The sequence below is a fragment of the Ranitomeya imitator genome, chromosome 6, assembly GCF_032444005.1.
Source record: "Ranitomeya imitator isolate aRanImi1 chromosome 6, aRanImi1.pri, whole genome shotgun sequence".
NCBI classification, from domain to species: domain Eukaryota; kingdom Metazoa; phylum Chordata; class Amphibia; order Anura; family Dendrobatidae; genus Ranitomeya; species Ranitomeya imitator.
In genome coordinates, this window is record NC_091287.1 from 458,665,089 (window position 1) to 458,686,081 (window position 20,993).

A 20,993-nucleotide genomic window follows, 5' to 3' on the forward strand; every position below is an offset into this window, starting at 1 on the left:
AAAAAAAAAAAAAAAAATATTCCAAAATAATGAAAAAAAAAAAAAATATTATTCCCATAAATACATTTCTTCATCTAAATAAAAAAAAAACCCAATAAAAGTACACATATTTAGTATCGCCGCGTCCGTAACGACCCGACCTATAAAACTGTCCCACTAGTTAACCCCTTCAGTAAACACCGTAAGAAAAAAAAAAAAAAAAACGAGGCAAAAAACAACGCTTTATTATCATACCGCCGAACAAAAAGTGGAATAACACGCGATCAAAAGTAAAGATATAAACAACCATGGTACCGCTGAAAGCATCATATTGTGCCGCAAAAAACGAGCCGCCATACAGCATCATCAGCAAAAAAATAAAAAAGTTATAGTCCTGAGAATAAAGCGATGCAAAAACAATTATTTTTTCTGTAAAATAGTTTTTATCGTATAAAAGCGCCAAACCATAAAAAAATGATATAAATGAGGTATCGCTGTAATCGTACTGACCCGAAGAATAAAACTGATTTATCAATTTTACCAAACGCGGAACGGTATAAACGCCTCCCCCAATAGAAATTCATGAATAGCTGGTTTTTGGTCATTCTTCCTCACAAAAATCGGAATAAAAAGCGATCAAAAAATGTCACGTGCCCGAAAATGTTTTCAGTAAAAACGTCAACTCGTCCCGCAAAAAACAAGACCTCACATGACTCTGTGGACCAAAATATGGAAAAATTATAGCTCTCAAAATGTGGTATTGCAAAAAATATTTTTTGCAATAAAAAGCGTCTTTCAGTGTGTGACGGCTGCCAATCATAAAAATCCGCTAAAAAACTCGCTATAAAAGTAAATCAAACCCCCCTTCATCACCCCCTTAGTTAGGGAAAAATAAAAAAAAATGTATTTATTTCCATTTTCCCATTAGGGCTAGGGCTAGGGTTAGGGCTAGGGCTAGGGTTAGGGCTAGGGTTAGGGCTAGGGCTAGGATTAGGGCTAGGGTTAGGGCTAGGGTTAGGGTTGGGGCTACAGTTAGGGTTGGGGCTAAAGTTAGGGTTAGGGTTTAGATTACATTTACAGTTGGGAATAGGGTTGGGATTAGGGTTAGGGGTGTGTCAGGGTTAGAGGCGTGGTTAGGGTTACCGTTGGAATTAGGGTTAGGGGTGTGTTTAGATTAGGGTTTCAGTTATAATTGGGGGGTTTCCACTGTTTTGGCACATCAGGGGCTCTCCAAACACGACATGGCGTCCGATGTCAATTCCAGCCAATTCTGCGTTGAAAAAGTAAAACAGTGCTCCTTCCCTTCCGAGCTCTCCCGTGTGCCCAAACAGGGGTTTACCCTCACATATGGGGTATCAGCGTACTCAGGACAAATTGGACAACAACTTTTGTGGACCAATTTCTCCTGTTACCCTTGGGAAAACACAAAACTGGGGGCTAAAAATAATTTTTGTGGGAAAACAAAAAGATTTTTTATTTTCACGGCTCTGCGTTATAAACTGTAGTGAAACACTTGGGGGTTCAAAGTTCTCACAACACATCTAGATAAGTTCATTGAGGGGTCTAGTTTCCAATATGGGGTCACTTGTGGGGGGTTTCTACTGTTTAGGTACATTTTGGGCTCTGCAAACGCAATGTGACGCCTGCAGACCAATCCATCTAAGTCTGCATTCCAAATGATGCTCCTTCCCTTCCGAGCCCTCCCATGCGCCCAAACGGTGGTTCCCCCCCACATATCAGGTATCAGCGTACTCAGGACAAATTGGACAACAACATTTAGGGTCCAATTTCTCCTGCTAACCTTGGAAAAATACAAAACTGGGGGCTAAAATATAATTCTTGTGGAAAAAAAAATATTTTTTATTTGCACGGCTCTGCGTTATAAACTGTAGTGAAATACTTGGGGGTTCAAAGCTCTCACAACACATCAAGATGAGATCCTTAGGGGGTCTACTTTCCAAAATGGTGTCACTTGTGGGGGGTTTCTACTGTTTAGGTACATTAGGGGCTCTGCAAACGCAATGTGACGCCTGCAGACCATTCCATCTAAGTCTGCATTCCAAATGGCGCTCCTTCCCTTCCGAGCCCTCCCATGCGCCCAAACGGTGGTTCCCCCTCACATATGGGGTATCAGCGTACTCAGGACAAATTGGACAACAACTTTTGGGGTCCAATTTCTCCTGTTACCCTAGGGAAAATACAAAACTGGGGGCTAAAAAATAATTTTTGTGGGAAAAAAATTTTGTTTTATTTTTATGGCTCTGCATTATAAACTTCTGTGAAGCCCTTGGTGGGTCAAAGTGCTCAGCACACATCCAGATAAGTTCCTTAGGGGGTCTACTTTCCAAAATGGTGTCACTTGTGGGGGGTTTCAATGTTTAGGCACATCAGTGGCTCTCGAAACGCAACATGGCGTCCCATCTCAATTCCTGTCAATTTTGCATTGAAAAGTCAAACGGCGCTCCTTCCCTTCCGAGCTCTCCCATGCGCCCAAACAGTGGTTTACTGCCACATATGGGGTATCAGCGTACTCAGGAGACATGTGGGAAATGTTACTTATTAAGTATTTTGTGTGACATATCTCTGTGATTTAATTGCATAAAAATTCAAAGTTTGAAAATTGCGAAATTTTCAAAATTTTCGCCAAATTTCCGTTTTTTTCACAAATAAACGCAGGTACTATCAAAGAAATTTTACCACTATCATGAAGTACAATATGTCACGAGAAAACAATGTCAGAATCACCAGGATCCGTTGAAGCGTTTCGGAGTTATAACCTCATAAAGGGACAGTGGTCAGAATTGTAAAAATTGGCCTGGTCATTGACGTGCAAACCACCCTTGGGGGTAAAGGGGTTAAGGGTGTGCATTATTATGCAACCACATATTTTTATTTTTCTACTGAAATAGATTTAAAATCCTCACATAGCTGGCTCCGTCATTGTGGTTGAGTCATGAGTTACTTGGAAACCTGCAAAGAAAAAAACCTATTGCGGACACTCCCGTGACCTCCAGAATGAGAGAATCCAGAATGAGAGAACAGGTTATTATAACTTTGGGCAGTGTGGACCATTTCTCCTGGAAAGTGCATTTTATCAAATCCCAAGAAGTTTACTTTGTGCGCATCATTCATTCTTTGCTCAATAACATACAATATGGTACCTGATCATGGCTGGTTTCCACAGAGTTGCCAATGCCATGGAAAGTCATCTGCACCGGTGAAAGATTCAAACATGTCAAGAACTCATTCCCACTCTGTCGATCACTGTAATTTACCTTTAACGTATAAAAAAAAGCGTGGAAAAGAAAAGAATTAAATTATGAAAATGCAAAGTAGACAATCTAGAGAAAATAATCTAGAAAAAAATGTAAAAATTATTGTACAAAATGTAGAGGATTCTTGAGATATGATTATTTTTAAGAGTTAGATTTACACCTTGTAAAGGTCCATTTACACTGCATGATAATGGTGAAAAAGTGTTCATAGGAACGCTGGTTTCCCAATAATTGTGCAGTCTAAACAGGCTACAGATCACCTAACAAGAAAAACGCTTGTTCGTTGGGTGAAATGATTGTTTGGTTTGCCAAAAAGATCCTAGTTCTATGCAGTGCCTCGTCCAGTGTAAGCCGGAACTGTGCTGCCAAGAACAATGGTGACCTATGCGCACGGAACAATATTACTGATCGCTCAATGGGCATCTAAAGTGGGGCTGACTTGTGTAAACAGGCTATAAAATAAGTACTGACTGGCAAACATGGCAGCTTAAGGCTGTGCATTATGCAGTGTAAATGAACCGTAAGGCAGGTGCACATTGCTATTTGTTTCAGATGACATGCTGATTATGCATACTGTATAGTAATACATAAGATACTTTCTCATTAGAATCCGGATACAAAAAAGTAAAAGAAAAAAAAAATATATATATATATTAATATTTCATCCAGCGCGAGATAGTAAAAGCCAGCAATTGAATTACCGGCTTTCAAGCTATCTCCTTCCCAAACCCGACATGATATGAGACATGGTTTACATACAGTAAACTATGTCATATTCCCATTTTTTTTGCATATTCCACACTACTGTTAGTAGTGTGTATGTGCAAAATTTGGGCTGTCTAGCCATTAAATTAAAGGGTTAAATGGCGGAAAAAATTGGCATGGACTCCCGCGCAATTTTCTCCGCCAGAGTAGTAAAGCCAGTGACTGAGGGCAGATATTAATAGCCTAGAGAGGGTCCATGGTTATTGCCCCCCCCCTGGCTAAAAACATCTGCCCCCAGCCACCCCAGAAAAGGCACATCTGTACGATGCGCCTATTCTGGCACTTGGCCACTCTCTTCCCATTCCCGTGTAGCGGTGGGATATGGGGTAATGAAGGGTTAATGTCACTTTGCTATTGTAAGGTGACATTAAGCCAGATTAATAATGGAGAGGCGTCAATTATGACACCTATCCATTATTAATCCAATAGCATGAAATGGTTAAAAAAAACACACACACAATATTGCAAAGTATTTTAATGAAATAAATACACAGGTTGTTGTAATATTTTATTCCACTCTCAATCCACCTGAAGACCCTCGACCTGTAACAAATTAAAAATAATAAACCAACAATATCTCATACCTTCCGTCGATATGTCCCACGATGTAAATCCATCTGAAGGGGTTAAATTATTTTACAGGCAGGAGCTCTGCTATAATGCAGCTGTGCTCATGCCTGTAAAACCCCGGGGAATTAATGGAATGTAGGTCAATGACCTGTAAAACCCCAGCGAATGAATGGAAAGTAGGTCAATGACCTGTAGTTACCTTCATTCGCGGTGATGCGCCCTCTGCTGGATGTTCTCATATGACCTCGAGCGTGGGAACTTTTCTGAATATTTTCCCAGCCTCAAGGTCATATGAGGACATCCAGCAGAGGGCGCATCACCGCGAATGAAGGTAACTACAGGTCATTGACATACTTTCCATTCATTCGCTGGGGTTTTACAGGCAGGAGCACAGCTGTATTATAGCAGAGCTCCTGCCTGTAAAATAATTTAACCCCTTCAGATGGATTTACATCGTGGGACATATTGACGGAAGGTATGAGATATTGTTGGTTTATTATTTTTAATTTGTTACAGGTCGAGGGTCTTCAGGTGGATTGAGTGTGGAATAAAATATTGCAACTGTGTGTTTATTTCATTAAAATACTTTGTAATAATGTGTGTGTGTTTAACCATTTCATGCTATTGGATTAATAATGGATAGGTGTCATAATTGACGCCTCTCCATTATTAATCTGGCTTAATGTCACCTTACAATAGCAAGGTGACATTAACCCTTCATTACCCATATCCCACCGCTACACGGGAATGGGAAGAGAGTGGCCAAGTGCCAGAATAGGCGCATCTTCCAGATGTTCCTTTTCTGGGGTGGCTGGGGGCAGATGTTTTTAGCCAGGGAGGGGCAATAACCGTGGACCCTCTGTAGGCTATTAATATCTGCCCTCAGTCACTGGCTTTACTACTCTGGCGAAGAAAATTGCGTGGGAGCCCACACCAATTTTTTCCGCCATTTAACCCTTTAATTTAATAGCTAGAGTGCCGAAATTTTGCACATACACACTACTAACATTAGTAGTGTGGAATATGCAAAAAAAAAAAATGGGGATATGACATGGTTTACTGTATGTAAACCATGTCTTATATCATGCCGCGTTTAGGAAGGTGATAGCAAAAGCCGGCAATTGAATTACCGGCTTTTAAGCTATCTAGCGCTGTATGATATATTAATAAATATATATATATATGTCTCACTGCGTTTTTCTACGGCCGTAGAAGACCATATAATACGGATCAGTAAAATACGGCTGATAGGAGCTGGGGCATAGAGAAGCATTGTACCGTATGCAATCTGTATTTTCAGCACCTCTCTTACGTCCGTAAGAACACGGTGGTGTGACGCCGGCCTAAGTCATCATGATCTGTCACCGGATCAAAAGTGACCAGTTTTTGCCATTATACTAATCCCGCTGCTCCAGTAAGTGAGTAAGCAGGTTTTTTTTTTTCTTTTAAATCTACCATACGTTTCCAGAAATATGAGCCTTTTCACTTGCTATTTTTTATGCTCTATACAAAGGGGTTATCTCTTTAGACTGTTCAGCATTATTACCTTGTAAGCCACGACCCATTGTAAAGACCATAAAATTAGTACTGAATAAAAAGACCCATCTCTGGAAGTGTATGGCGGATTTAAGGAAAAAAAATATAAAACACAAATTCAGAGAAGTAGTTAACCCGATGACAGGTCTTCTTGAAGGACATCTTCGTTAGAGAATCGATAAATGTACATGTCTGTGTGAAGAACCCACTATAGCATTTTAATGACAGGCCAGGCCAGGCCATAAGGACCAGGCTTCTTGGGGAACCGGCCACTGAAAATCCCACTAATCTTGAGGATTGACAAATTTCAATCATGGACCCAGATGGATAGCAGCATGGGCTTCTAATCTGTTCCCCTTTAAAATTGATGGGAAATACAATAAATTCTAGGAGACAGTAAGAGACACCCATTCCAAAAGTTGACAGCTCCTATTAGGAACATGTCCTACACAAAGGGGAAATGATGAACGTAAGGAAATCAAGCAATGTTTTGTATTTCACAAATTAATCTAGGTCTTTGGTATTTCAAGTCAAGTAACTCATGGTAGACCGGTAAAAAAATGTTTTAGAGATATTTTTCTTAGAAAAAAAGAATTCTGAAATAATATTTTATCCAAGCCCAAAATAAAATCAATTCTTCAACTTGATATTAAAGATGATGAACAGTAAAATGAATCCTAAGAACAAAAATGCTTGTGAGTTACTAATGAAACATCCATTTCCACCAGCTGTGTCCCATCAGACCTGACCCTCCTCTATGTATCACCTCTTTTATCTGTCCAAGCCCAGATAACAGAACATCATGAATATAGATGTGCAGCGGTATGTACCGAGAAAGGCTTGATGCAGACAGATGAAAGAAAGGAAAGAATACCAGGTCATAGTTTGTAATGTACCCTCAAATTCCTTCAGGGTCTCATTTTCCTCATATCTTGACTTCCCCAATAAACTTGCAAAGGCTTTGTCTATCTGACACATCTTTCGGAACTTGTTCCACAAGCCATCAGTGCGATCCTAGCAGTACAAAGCCATGGGGGTATCATCTGTCCAACTTTAAAGCTGTCAGACACTACTAACATATCAATGCAGTTTTTACTTATTTATATCCCATTAATTATAGATTTTAGCCATACTTTCAAAAATATATGACTGCTTGTCTGAATGGCTATCACAAAGCTGCTTACTGAAGATTTCAAGTAGAAACACAACTTTTCACTGAATCAACGTTCACGAAAAAGTCTGTCCAAGTGTGGAATAGTAGAGTAGTAAAGAGTAAAGGTACCTTCACACTGAATGATATCGCTAGCGATCCGTGACGTTGCAGCGTCCTGGATAGCGATATCGTTGAGTTTGACACGCAGCAGCGATCTGGATCCTGCTGTGACATCGTTGGTCGGAGCAGAAAGTCCAGAACTTTATTTCGTCGCTGGATCTCCCGCAGACATTGCTGAATCGGCGTGTGTGACGCCGATTCAGCGATGTCTTCACTGGTAACCAGGGTAAACATCGGGTTACTAAGCGCAGGGCCGCTCTTAGTAACCCGATGTTTACCCTAATTACCAGCGTAAACGTAAAAAAAACCAAACAGTACATACTTACATTCCAGTGTCTGTCCCCCGGCGCTGTGCTTCTCTGCACTGTGTAAGCGCCGGCCGGAAAGCACAGCGGTGACGTCACCGCTGTGCTTTCCGGCTGGCGCTCACAGTCAGTGCAGAGAAGCACAGCGCCGGGGGACAGACACCGGAATGTAAGTATGTACTGTTTTTTTTTTACGTTTACGCTGGTAACCAGGGTAAACATCAGGTTACTAAGCGCGGCCTTGCGCTTAGTAACCCGATGTTTACCCTGGTTACCAGGGGACTTCGCATAGTTGGTCGCTGGAGAGCTGTCTGTGTGACAGCTCTCCAGCGACCAAACAGCGACGCTGCAGCGATCGGCATCGTTGTCTAGATCGCTGCAGCGTCGCTAAATGTGACGGTACCTTACGCTAAATTCAAGATGTCCAATGTCTCACCGCATGAGCAGGTGGGGCTACTACCATGGTCTTAATACTGTGACAAAATCACTGGCAATGTACTAGATATGTAGCACTGAGGTTGTTAGCTTCAGTAAAATAAAACTAGGAAAAATCATTCAGCAAACTAAGTGATGAGAGGGGTTAATCAGCCATGTTTAGTGCCAGGATGACTGAACAGCTGTAGAGTGGGAAGAGGCCAGAGGATAAACACCCAGCCTTCTATAGCAATGGAGTGTGGGTGGGTCTGGAGGTGCAAGCTCTGGAGATGTGCTTTTGTGTTAGGAAAGCTGGACCTGTGGAGATTGCAGGCCTCCTGTATTGAATGTCCTTTGCTAAAGGACATGGAGGCTGGAATCTAAGCCAGGTGGGCTAACCCGCACTATTGTATAGATTTATTACTTATATTTGACTTTATGCCAGACAAAGGAAGTATTTACGTCTTCTGGTGACGTGGTTTACGAGGACTGCAATAAAACCAAGTAAGCCGACCTACCACACTACACAAGTATGTCATACAAGAAGTCTTGGTGTGTCAGACTTTTCCCTCACTGACTCCAGAAAGCATGCCACCAAAGCCCAATTCAGAAGACAACCTGCACAGGCAATTCTTTAAGAACACAGAAAATGGTAATTTTGGGTGGAGTTTCCCTTTAGAAGCATCAACCGATACCATGGCTAAATCCATAAGGAACACAATCAAGATGATTTCATGTGCCACTTTAAAAGTCGCCCTTCTGAGAGCAAACAATTAGAAAGAAATCTTTAAGAAATCCGCATCTCAGGCCCTTCTGAACATCTGGATTTGCTTTAAAATTATTTTTGATGACACCAAGGTCTGCTGATCCCTGAAGCCATTTCTGTTGGATAAATTGAGTCATGTAGAGATGTGTAGCACTTCCTATAATGGCATGGACAGAAGTCAGGGACAAGAACAGTAATTGCTTCTAGCATGGTTCATATACAGAGTAAATCAGCTGAAGCCTCTTAGAACATTCAGCTTGTTAAATTAGTACAGTGATTTTTCTCTGGGAAGTGTTTTTTTTTTTTTTTTACAGCAGAGACTTAACGGAGATCTAATAATTCTGGTAATATTCTTGCTGACAAAATACTAGAAGGCTAATTACAATTGTCAACTCATTATAACACAACTTAAAGAGTGTGATCACACACTCTCCAAATCCTCCTCAGAATCATGAGAGTTTCACCTCCAAAAACTCAGGAAAAAAAATTCTGGGGGAAAATCATTATGCGTTTACGCCAGAATAGGGGATGAATGCCCCAATATGCTCACTTAATAAATCTCCAGCTAGCACTATAGATAAAAGGATGGTCAGGACCAGCAGACCACCTAATGTAGCCTACTCATCCCCTTATGGCATGTCATGAAAGAAGAATTGGCAACAGGATCTCAGCAGGCCTGATCCATTTCTTCGCATATGAGATAAGTTACTGTCAGAGGAGCCCTCTAAGAACATGGACATTTGACTGAATGAAGGATGCATTTGTATGGGGGTGTCGGAGAGATAGCCGTTTGGCCGCCAGCTATCTAAAGTGTACGTCCAGCTTCAAAATGATATAAAAGCTGTAGCTAACATATCTTTACAAAGTCTATTTAGCTTATCCGGATTCGGCCATCTTAGACTATGAATCCGAACAGCATTGCTCATGTTTTCGGATTTCATGCCAGAAGATTAACAGAGATAAATCAGCATAATTAAAAAGAGAGAAGAAAAAGAAACAGTCATGAGCTCTGGAGATTTGGGCTCACAGTGTGAAAGAAACCCTGCCTGGCAAAAGCTCTGTACCATCCATTCTCTCTCCGATGTGCATTTATTAAGTGAAAAGAAAAAGGAGACGGAGGGAGAGGGCTTGTGGGGTCAGGCAGCAGCAAAAACATGTCCTAACAAAGTGGTGCTCATGTTCCCTAATACAAGCCTTGCTCAAAGAGACGCAGGGAGCAGCGGGAGTCCTCCATGACTCTACAGAAATATATCAGGCAATAAAACCCCTGAAAGCAGCCTTCGTCACAAATCTCCGGAATTAAATGGCCAAGACCTTCAAGGGTGGGCAAAAGATTAAGGCTTCTTCTTTTAATGCTTTCCGAAAATTTACACAAACTTGTAAATGCCACTGAAATAAAGAGAAGATTTGTGGAACATCCTTCCCTTGTAAATAGAAATGTGGATGCTAATTCACTGTGATGAGGCAATTACACTGTATTTCTTCCGATGAAAGTTACAGTCAAAACTGTCCAACATACACGCCATCGGCCAGGAGCCTCGTTCGGTTCTGGGACACAATTTTATGCAACAGATGCACAATAAGGAATATATGAGAAAGAAAACCAGAAAGTAAAGTAGTAAGGAATGACTCCCCTCCTGGAAATATCCCAGATTATAATAATAATAATAACAATAATAATATTTTTATATAGCGCTAACATATTCCGCAGTGCTTTACAGACATTATCACTGCTGTCCCCAATGGGGCTCACAATCTAAATTCCCTATCAGTATGTCTTTGGAATGTGGGAGGAAACCAGAGAACCCGGAGGAAACCCGCGCCAACACTGGGAAAACATATAAACTCCTTGCAGATGTTGTCCTTGGTGGGATTTGAACCCAGGACTGCAAGGCTGCAGGGGTAACCACTGAGCCACTGTGCTGCCCATAATTATTATTCCACATGATGTAAGATCCACTCATGTACCTCAACAGCACAAATCATTAGGGGTAATAAAAGCCAATCTGCTGGCACTATACTAGGTGAAGTAGACAAGACTGGCCAACTAATAAAGGCTCACTGAATAAATGACTATATAATACTAGATGGTGGCCCAATTCTAATGCATCGGGTATTCTAGAAGATGTATATAGTTTATTTATGAAGATTTCAGAATAATGCAATCAATACACATGATTCGGCCGGCAGGGCGCGACCAATCAGTGAAGCGTGGTTCAAATCCCACGCCAATTCGCGGCCGGAGTGCATCTGTCGCTGATTGTTCGTGGCCAGCCAGGCACGACTAATCAGTGAAGCCAGGGCCAGCTCCAGGTTTTTGAGGGCCCCTGGCGAAAAAGAGTCTCAAAGCCCACGCAGTATATAGCACAGCCCCCGCAGTATATAACAGCCCATGTAGCATATAGAACAGCCCACACAGTATATAACAGCCCACGTAGTATATAGCACAGCCACGTAGTATTAACAGCTACATAGCATACAGCACAGCCACGTAGTATATAACACAGCCCATGCAGTATATAACAGCCCACACAGTATATAACACAGCCCCCATAGTATATAACACAGCCCATGTAGTATATAACACAGTGCACGTGGTATATTGCACAGCCACGCAGTATATAACACAGCTCATGTAGTATATAACACAGCCATGCAGTATATAACAGCCCACGCAGTATATAACACAGCCCCCATAGTATATAACACAGCCCATGTAGTATATAACACAGTGCACATAGTATATTGCACAGCCACGCAGTATATAACACAGCTCACGTAGTATATAACACAGCCATGCAGTATATAATACAGCCCACGTAGTATATAGCACAGCAACGTAGTACCGTATATAACAGCCCACCCAGTATATAACAGGCCACACAGTATATAACAGCTTACGTAGTATATAACAGCCCACGCAGTATATAACACAGCCCACGTAGTATATAGCAATGTGGGCACTATGACCCTGTTAAAAAAACAATTAAAATAAAAAATAGTTATATACTCACCTTCAGGCGGCCCCCGGATCCAGCCCAGGCATTTACTGATGCTCCTCGCGACACCCCGTTCCCAGTAATGCCTTGCGGCAATAACCCATGATGATGTAGTGGTCTCGCAAGACCGCTACGTGATCTCGAGTCATTGCAGCAATGCATTCTGCATAGGCAGCATCAATAGTAAAAAGTGAAGCGGTGTTTAAATCCCGCCCCAATATCGCTGATTGATCGCTGCCCGCCGGGCGCGACCAATCAGCGACTCGGGATTTCCACAACAGACAGAAGGAAGTTACAGACAAACAGACGGAAGTACCCCTTAGACAATTATATATACAGATAGAACTGTATATGTCTGTTCACACCTTGCTGAATTTTCTGAATTATCCAACTTTGCAACAAATAAAAACCTCAGAGGAATACCTCAAAAGGCATACTGTGACTAACTGGCCAGTGACTCACAAAGAAAATAAATCTCAATAATAATCGTTCTCTCACAGTGTCCTCCTTAGGTACCTTCACACTAAGCGAGGTCGCTAGCGAGATCACTGCTGAGTCACAAGTTTTGTGACGCAACAGAGACCTCAGTAGCGATCTCGCTATGTTTGACACGTAGCAGCGACCAGGCCCCTGCTGTGAGATCGCTGGTCATGTCGGAATGGCCTGGACCTTTTTTTGATCGTTGAGGTCCCGCTGGGTAGCACACATCGCTGTGTTTGACACCTTACCAACGACCTCGTTGACGACTCAGACACCGACACATAGGCGTGCATTTGCGTTGCCTTTTCCGCACCCCTCCGCTCCGATTGGTGGTTGCTACTGCGTTCTGATTGGCGGTCATGCCTTCAACAGAAGGCGACATAGTAGCGCTTCCATCCTTTGTTCCTGACCGCGTGGTGGTTTGCAGATCGTTGTAGAGTTCTCCGGCCTGCGACTCCTCTTCGATTTATCTATTCTTCAACGGTTCTTCTGACACCTTTTGTGCACGGTAGGTATCGTTTGGGGTCTCAAATGCGTTCCCACCGAAGGGCTATTGAGTCACCTCATAAGGCAAGGCCGCCAATCAGAACGCAGTAGCGACCACCAATCAGAACTGAATGGGCGCGGAAAAGGCAACGCAAATGCACGCCTGTGTGACTACAATGTCACACAGGACGTCCCTCATCGAGGTCTGAATCGTCATAGTAGCTGCCATGTGACAGGGTCACAACGACCAATGACATTGTTGTACAGGTCGCCACATCGCTGCTGCGTCGTTGGGAAGATCTCACTGTTTGACATCTCACCAGCGACCACATAGCGACGCAGCAACGATCCCTGACAGGTCGTATCGTTGTCGGGATCGCTTTAGCGTCGCTAAGTGTGACGGGGCCTTTAGAGTAAAATGCAGCAAAATAAGCTTATCTACAGTGGCTTGCGAATCTATCCACTCCCTCTTGGCAATGTTTGCGTTTTGTTTCCTCACAACCTGGAAACTCACTGTTTTCTTTTCAGTGGTTTGCATCTGTTCATGTAAAGAACATGCCTACAACTGTGAACATTTGGTTTTCTTTTTATTGTGAAGCAAACAACAAAATAACTTGAAAACTTTAATGTGCATAACTATTCCCTCCCCAAAAGTCAGTACATTGCAGAGCCTAATTTTTGCGACATTTACAGCTGCAAGTCGCTTTGGATAAGTCTCCACAACCTTTTCATATCTTGCCACTGGGATTTCTGCCCATTCCTCACTGGCAAAACTGTTACAGCTTCTTTAAGTTAGATGTTTCTCTGGTGAACAGCAATCTTCAAGTCTGACCACATACTCTATTGGATTAAGGGTCCGGGCTTTGACTAAGGTACCGTCACATTAAGCGGCGCTGCAGCGATCTAGACAACGATCCCGATCGCTGCAGCGTCGCTGTGTGACCAACTATGCAAAGTCCCCTGGTAACCAGGGTAAACATCGGGTTACTAAGCGCAGGGCCGCGCTTAGTAACCCGATGTTTACCCTGGTTACCAGCGTAAACATAAAAAAAAAAAAAAAACCACTACATACTTACATTCCGGTGTCTGATTTCCAGCGCTGTGCTTTCCTGCACTGTCAGCGCCGGCCAGCCGTAAAGCAGAGCATTTACGGCTGGCCGGTGCTCACAGCCAGTGCAGGAAAGCACAGCGCCGGGAGACAGACACCGGAATGTAAGTATGTAGTGTTTTTTTTTTTTTTTTACGTTTACGCTGGTAACCAGGGTAAACATCGGGTTACTAAGCGCGGCCCTGCGCTTAGTAACCCGATGTTTACCCTGGTTACCAGTGAAGACATCGCTGGATCAGCGTCACACACGCCGATTCAGCGATGTCTGCGGGAGTCTAGCGACGAAATAAAGTTCTGGACTTTCTGCTCTGACCAACGATGGCACAGCAGGATGCAGATCGCTGCTGCCTGTCAAACTGAACGATATCGCTAGCCAGGACGCTGCAACGTCACGGATCGCTAGTGATATTGTTCAGTGTGACGGTACCTTAAGCCATTCCACAACATTTATATGTTTCTCCTTAACCCAATCGAGTGTTGCTTTAGCAGTATGCTTTGGGTCATTGTCTTGTTGGAAGGTGAAACTTTGCCCCAGTCTCAAAACACTGACAAACAGGTTTTGCTCAAGAATATCCCTATGTTTCACACCACCTTTCCCTCGACTCGGATGATTTTCCCAGTCCCTGCTGCCAAAAACATCCTCACAGCATGATGCTGCCAGCTGCCACCACGTTTCACTGTGGGGATGGTGTTCTTGGGATGATGAGTTGTGTTGGTTTGGCACCAGACATAGCGTTTACTTTGGTGGCCAAAAAGTCCAATTTTGGTCATTTCTGACCACTGCATCTTCTGCCATACATTTGGGGTGTCTCCCACATGTCTTTTGGCAAAATCAAAACAAATCTTACAATTTGTGTAAGTAAAGGCTTCTTTCTGCCTACTCTTTCATGGAGTGCGTGGCTTATTGTGGTCGTATGGACAGATACTCCAGTCACTGCTTGGGAACTCTGTAGCTCCAGGGTTGCCTTTGGTCTGTGCTGCCTCTCTAACTAATGTCCTTCTTGCTCGGGCTGAGAGTTTTGGTGGAAGACCCTCTCTTGCCAAGTTTGTTGTGGTACCATATTCTTTCCATTTAATTATAATGGATTTGATGGTGCTCTGGGGATCATCAGAGATTGGAATTTTTTTTTTTAATAACTTAACTGACTTGTACTTCTCAACAACTTTGCCCCGGATTTGTTTGGAGAGCTCCTTGGTCTTCATGGTGTTGTTTGGTTAGTGACATATCTGGTTTAACCCTGCTGTGGAACCATGGGGTCATATATCTCAACCCTGACTTGGACTTCTCAACAACTTTGTCCCTGACTTGTTTGGAGAGGTCCTTGGTCTTCATGGTGGTGTTTGGTTAATGGTGTTGCAGTATCTATGGCCTTTCAGAAAAGGTGTGCATATACTGGCAGGCCATGTGAGACAGATTACACACAGGGGGAATTCCAGTCATTAAACATGTGAATTATGACAGTAATTGCTTGCACCAGAAATTTTTTGGGGCTTCATAGCAAAATGGGTGAATACATATGTATATGCCAATTCACCAACTTTACGCTATTTACAAAAATAATTAAACAGGTTGTAATGTAACAAAACAGGTTAAAAACCAAGGGTGGTGAATACTTTCGCAAGCCACAGTATATGGTGAAAGAATTGTGGTTGAGTTCCCTCTAGGCTTTGCTCTCTCTTCTCTGTTGGGGAAGAAGGACTGGACTGACCAGCTGATGCCAAAATAACTTTCAATTGATTGCATAGAGACCTATGGATATTTTCTGTTTATGCACAAGGCCCTTCAGAAAGCCATACCTGTAGAAAATGCAAAGTATAACCAGAGCCCAACATGTGGTACTATACCAAAGGCGGTAAGTGAAGCAATTACAACTGTATGGATAATATACTTTGGGTGATTTTTAGTATGCTAGATCTTATGCACACATTTGGGCAATTTTCCAAAAAGATACAGACTGTGGCAATTATTGATGTCATGGAATTTTTTTCATAACCTCTTAAAAATCTTTGAGGGAAGTTACCAGGTCTAGCCGCAACGACCCAGAAATTTCAGTGGCCATGGTCATGACTGTGGTGGTCATTAAGGGATGTGTTCAGCAAAACATTCTAGAATTCTCAAACATGGTAAATATTCTTGCAGGAAAAGCTGCAACATAACGAGAACACTGATAATACAGCCTTAGGCAACCACTGGATTACTAAACAGGCTGGGACGGATGGTCCACCAACAGCTGGCAAGCTGCAGGTTGCTTTGGCAAACTGCATATCCTCTGTGAAAGTCAAATCTTTATTAGAAGGAGTTTTAGGAAATCACGAACTTGACCATTGCAAACCTATGAATTAATTCCAGTTAGGATGCGTGTATAGTGTGAAGTGCTGTGCTCATGGATTTGGAACATCTGTTCGAGAAAGGGCTCACGAGTTTGACTATTCCCACAGAGAAAACACAAAAGCCATTACAGACTTCCAACCATGGATTACAAAGTGACGGTTCTTTCTAAAGAATCTGGTGCCAGCATAGAGGATTTGGAAGTGTGTGGCAATGTGCAAGCAGTGAATAAGAAAATACTAAGGTTTCTACTTTCTCTCTCAAAATAATTCCACCATTTAGAAGATCCATTACTTATCCAACACTGGAACAATGTATTCAACAGGAAAAACAGCAACTGGCTATACACAAGGCAATTGTCCAGCGGTGTGATATTGGTCAGTGGACAACTTACAAGCATTGGCAAACAGCAAATAATGCATGATATCTGCAATACTAGGAATGCTTCACCAAGTATTGGTAACTCCCAATAATGTAAGCATTATTCACAGAATAATGCAATTTATACACAGGATTCAGCCGGCCGGGTGCGACCAATTAGCATAGCGTGGTTCAAATTCCGCGCCAATACGCGGCCGGCCGCGAAAAAATGATGCCAAGGCCTGCTCCAGGTTTTTGAGGGCCCCGGGCAAAAGTCTCAGTGGGCCCCCCTCTTTAACACATACCACGATTCATGATGCACAGATACAGCAGAGAAATATAGCACAGCCAAGTAGCATTTAACACAGCCCACATAGCATATAGCACAGCCACGTAGCATATAGCACAGGCCACGTAGTATATAGCACAGGCCATGCAGAATATAATAGCCCACGTAGTATATAACACCGCCCACGTAGTATATAACACAGCCCACGCAGTAAACACAACCCACGCAGTATATAACAGCCCACGTAGTATATAACAGCCCACGCAGTATATAACACAGCCCACGTATTATATAACACAGCCCACGTAGAATATAGTACAGCCCCCATAGTATATAGCACAGACACGTAATATATTGCACAGCCACATAATATATTGCACAGCCAAATAATATATTGCACAGCCAAATAATACACTGCACAGCCATGTAGTATATAGCACAGCCACGTAGTATATAGCACAGAGACGTAGTATATAGCACAGCCCATGTAGTATATAACAGGCCACGTAATATAGAGCACAGCTATGTAGTATATTGCCCAGCCACGTAATAAATACCACAGCCACGTAGTATATAACACAGCCCATGCAGTATATAACACAGCCTACGCAGTATATAACACAGCCACATAATATATTGCACAGCCACGTAATATATTGCAGCCATAGTATATAGCACAGCCACGTAGTATATAACACAGCCACGTAGTATATAACAGCCCATGCAGTATATAACACAGGCCACGTACTATAGAGCACAGTGATGAATCTTGCCCAGCCACGTAATGTATACCACAGCCACGTAGTATATAGCACAGAGACGTAGTATATAACAGCCCATGCAGTATCTAACACAGCCCAAGTAGTATATAGCAATGTGGGCACCATATCCCTGTTAAAAAAAAATTAAAATAAAAAATAGTTATATACTCAACTTCTGTCAGCCCCTGGATCCAGGCGTTTACCGATGCTCCTTCCGTCGCCTTTCCCGCTGCCCCTCGCAATGCTCCGGCCCCGAGAATGCATTGCGGTCTCGCGAGATGATGACAGAGGTCTTGCAAGACCGCTACGTCATCATCTCGCGAGACCGCAATGCATGTGCCGGAGCGTCGCGAGGAGCAGCAGGAAAGGCGACGGAAGGTGAGAATATAAGGATTTTTTATTTTGTTTATTATTTTTAACATTAGATGTGTTTACTCTTGATGTTGCATAGGCAGCATCAATAGTAATAAGTTGGTCACACAGGGTAAATAGCAGCGTTAACGGACTGCGTTACACCGTGGCATAACGCGGTGTAACGCAGCCATTAACCCTGTGTGAGCACTGACTGGAGGGGGCACAGAGTAGGAAGGGGCGAATTCGTGGCCGGACTGTGCCCTTCGCTGATTGGTCGCGGCCTAGCGGCCCCGACCAATCGGCGACGCTGGATTTCGGTGACAGACAAACGGAAGTGCCCCTTAGACAATTATATATAGATATAATTATTTGATCCCTTGCTGGTTTTGTAAGTTTACCCAATGGCAAAGACATGTACAGTCTATAATTTTTAGGGTAGGTTAATTTTAACATTGAGAGAGAGAATATAAAAAAAAAAATTACATTGTAAAAATTATATAAATTTATTTGCATTTTGCAGTTGGAAATAAGTAATGACGTAGCGGTCTCGCAAGACTTCTGTCATCATCTCGCGAGACCGCAATGCATTCTTGGGGCCGGAGCATCGCGAGGAGCAGCGGGAAAGGCGACGGAAGGAGCATCGGTAAACGCCTGGATCCGGGGGCTGACGGAAGTTGAGTATTTTTCATTTTAATTTTTTTTTTTTTTTTTAACAGGGATATGGTGCCCACATTGCTATATACCACTTGGGCTGTGTTAGATACTGCATGGGCTGTGTTATATACTACGTCTCTGTGCTATATACTACGTGGCTGTGGTATACATTACGTGGCTGGCAAACAAGACGTAATACTTGGTGGCACAACCCTTGTTGGCAAACAGCAGTCAGACTTTTTTGTAGTTGATGATGAGGTTTGCGCACATGTCAGGAGGAATTTTGGTCCACTCCTCTTTGCAGATCATCTCTAAATCATTAAGATTTTGAGGCTGAGGCAACTCTGAGCTTCAACTCCCTCCATAAGTTTTCTATGGGATTAAGGTCTGGAGATTGGCTAGGCCACTTTATGACCTTAATGTGCTTCTTTCTGAGTCACTCCTTTGTTGCCTTGGCTGTATGCTTTGGGTCATTGTCTTGCTGGAAGACTCAGCCATGACGCATTTTTAATGTCCTGGCGGAGGGGAGGAGGTTGTCAGTCAGGATTTTATAGTACATGGCTCTATCCATTCTCCCATTGATGCAGTGTAGTAGTTCTGTGCCCCTAGCCAGGAAATCTCATCTGACCACAGCACCTTCTCCCAATCACTCACAGGTGTTTCATTGGCAAACTTCAGACGGGCCTGCACATGTGCCTTCTTGAGCAGAGAAACCTTGCGGCCACTGCAGGATTTTAAACCTTTATGGCATAATGTGTTACCAATAGTTTTCTGGGTGACTATGGTCCCAGCTGCCTTGAGATCTTTAACAAGTTCCCCCTGTGTAGTTTTTGGCTGATCTCTCACCTTCCTCATGATCACGGATAACCCACGAGGTGAGATTTTGCATGGTGCCGCTGTCGATTGACAGTCATTTTGTATTTCTTCCATTTACTTACTACTGCACCAACAGTTGTCTCCTTCGCACCCAGCATCTTACTTATGGTTTTGTAGCCCATTCCAGCTTTGTGCAGGTCTATGATCTTGTCCCTGACATCCTTATAAAGCTCTTTGGCCTTGCCCATGTTGTAGAGGTTAGAGTTTGACTGATTGAGTCTGTGGACTGGAGTATTTTATAAAGGTGACTATGTTAGACAGCTGTCTTTCAATGCAGGTAACGAGTTGATTAAGTGCGTCTAACGGTCTGTAAGAGCCAGAACTCTTAATGGTTGGTAGGGGATCAAAAACTTATTTCTCACTGCAAAATGCAAATACATTTATACAATGTGATTTTCTGGATTTTATTTATTATATTCTATCTCTCAATGTTAAAATTATCCTACCCTTAAAATTATAGACTGTGCATGTCTTTTTCAGTGGGCAAACTTACAAATCAGCAAGGGATCAAATAATTATTTCCTTCACTGTATACATGGGTGGGATTCAGCCGGTTCTCCCCGCTTCGATGGAACCGCTTGTTAAAATAGTAGCCGGTTCCCCGAACCGGAGAGATTCAGAGCCGCGATCCGGTACCACACCTCCCAACCTTCCTGTATCCCGCTGGGGAGTCCCGATTTGAGAGTGCCCCGTGGTCCAGCCTACAAGCATCTCTCACTGAAATTTTGCTTGATCTTTCATATCTTATCTTGACCTCCACTGTTTATGTCAACTCTCATTGCTTAATTACATTTCGAACTGAGGAAAGGGCAACTTCTTATAGTCTTCTCCTGTTTTGTGTGCTTCCTCTTCTAGGCAGTTGCTTAGGAAAACCCATGGCTGCTTCTTTGTGGCACCAGGTTATAGGAGGCTGGATTTTTATTACGGTGGGAAATTTGCATCACCTGGCTTTTCCTAACAATGATTGTGAACAAGGCCAATTAAGGTCTGAAACCTTGGTCAAGGTTATCTGAGCACAAATCTCCAAGGGTGCCCAAACTTTAGCATCGGTCCATTTTCTTTTTTGTAATTTTTAAAATACAATACAATGTAAACAAATGACAATTTATCTTTTTTTTGTTGCCAAAAATGCAAAGGAAATGTATCATTTTTAACTTTAGCCCTTTTAGAGATCATTTCATCTTAAACTTACTTAACTGATCAACAATAACAGTGAATTTTGACTAGGGGTGCCCAAACCTTTACATGCCACTGTATATATGCATTATACATTATCCACCTCCAAACTTTTGTCATGTTACTATGTTCTCTCATACCTTGATTTTTTACAGTATAAGAAGAGTAGTGTGCTGCACTTTCCTATATAGTGGGCAAAGTATTCCAATGTTGGCATATGTCAGATCTTTACATTTTC

General features: G+C 42.6%; 1 protein-coding gene across 4 annotated transcripts in view; it reads right to left on the bottom strand.

Annotated features, from left to right (window-relative positions):
* Positions 1-20,993, bottom strand: part of STAU2 (staufen double-stranded RNA binding protein 2) — a 454,790-nt gene that overhangs the window by 102,550 nt on the left and 331,247 nt on the right. For 2 of the 4 annotated variants that reach the window (XM_069731485.1, XM_069731484.1), the window contains one exon: positions 3,141-3,254. The exons of the other annotated variants lie outside the window; for them this stretch is intronic. In XM_069731485.1, the coding sequence (XP_069587586.1) occupies positions 3,141-3,254 (114 nt within the window). The remainder of the gene's footprint in view (positions 1-3,140; positions 3,255-20,993) is intronic. 4 annotated transcript variants of the gene reach the window in all.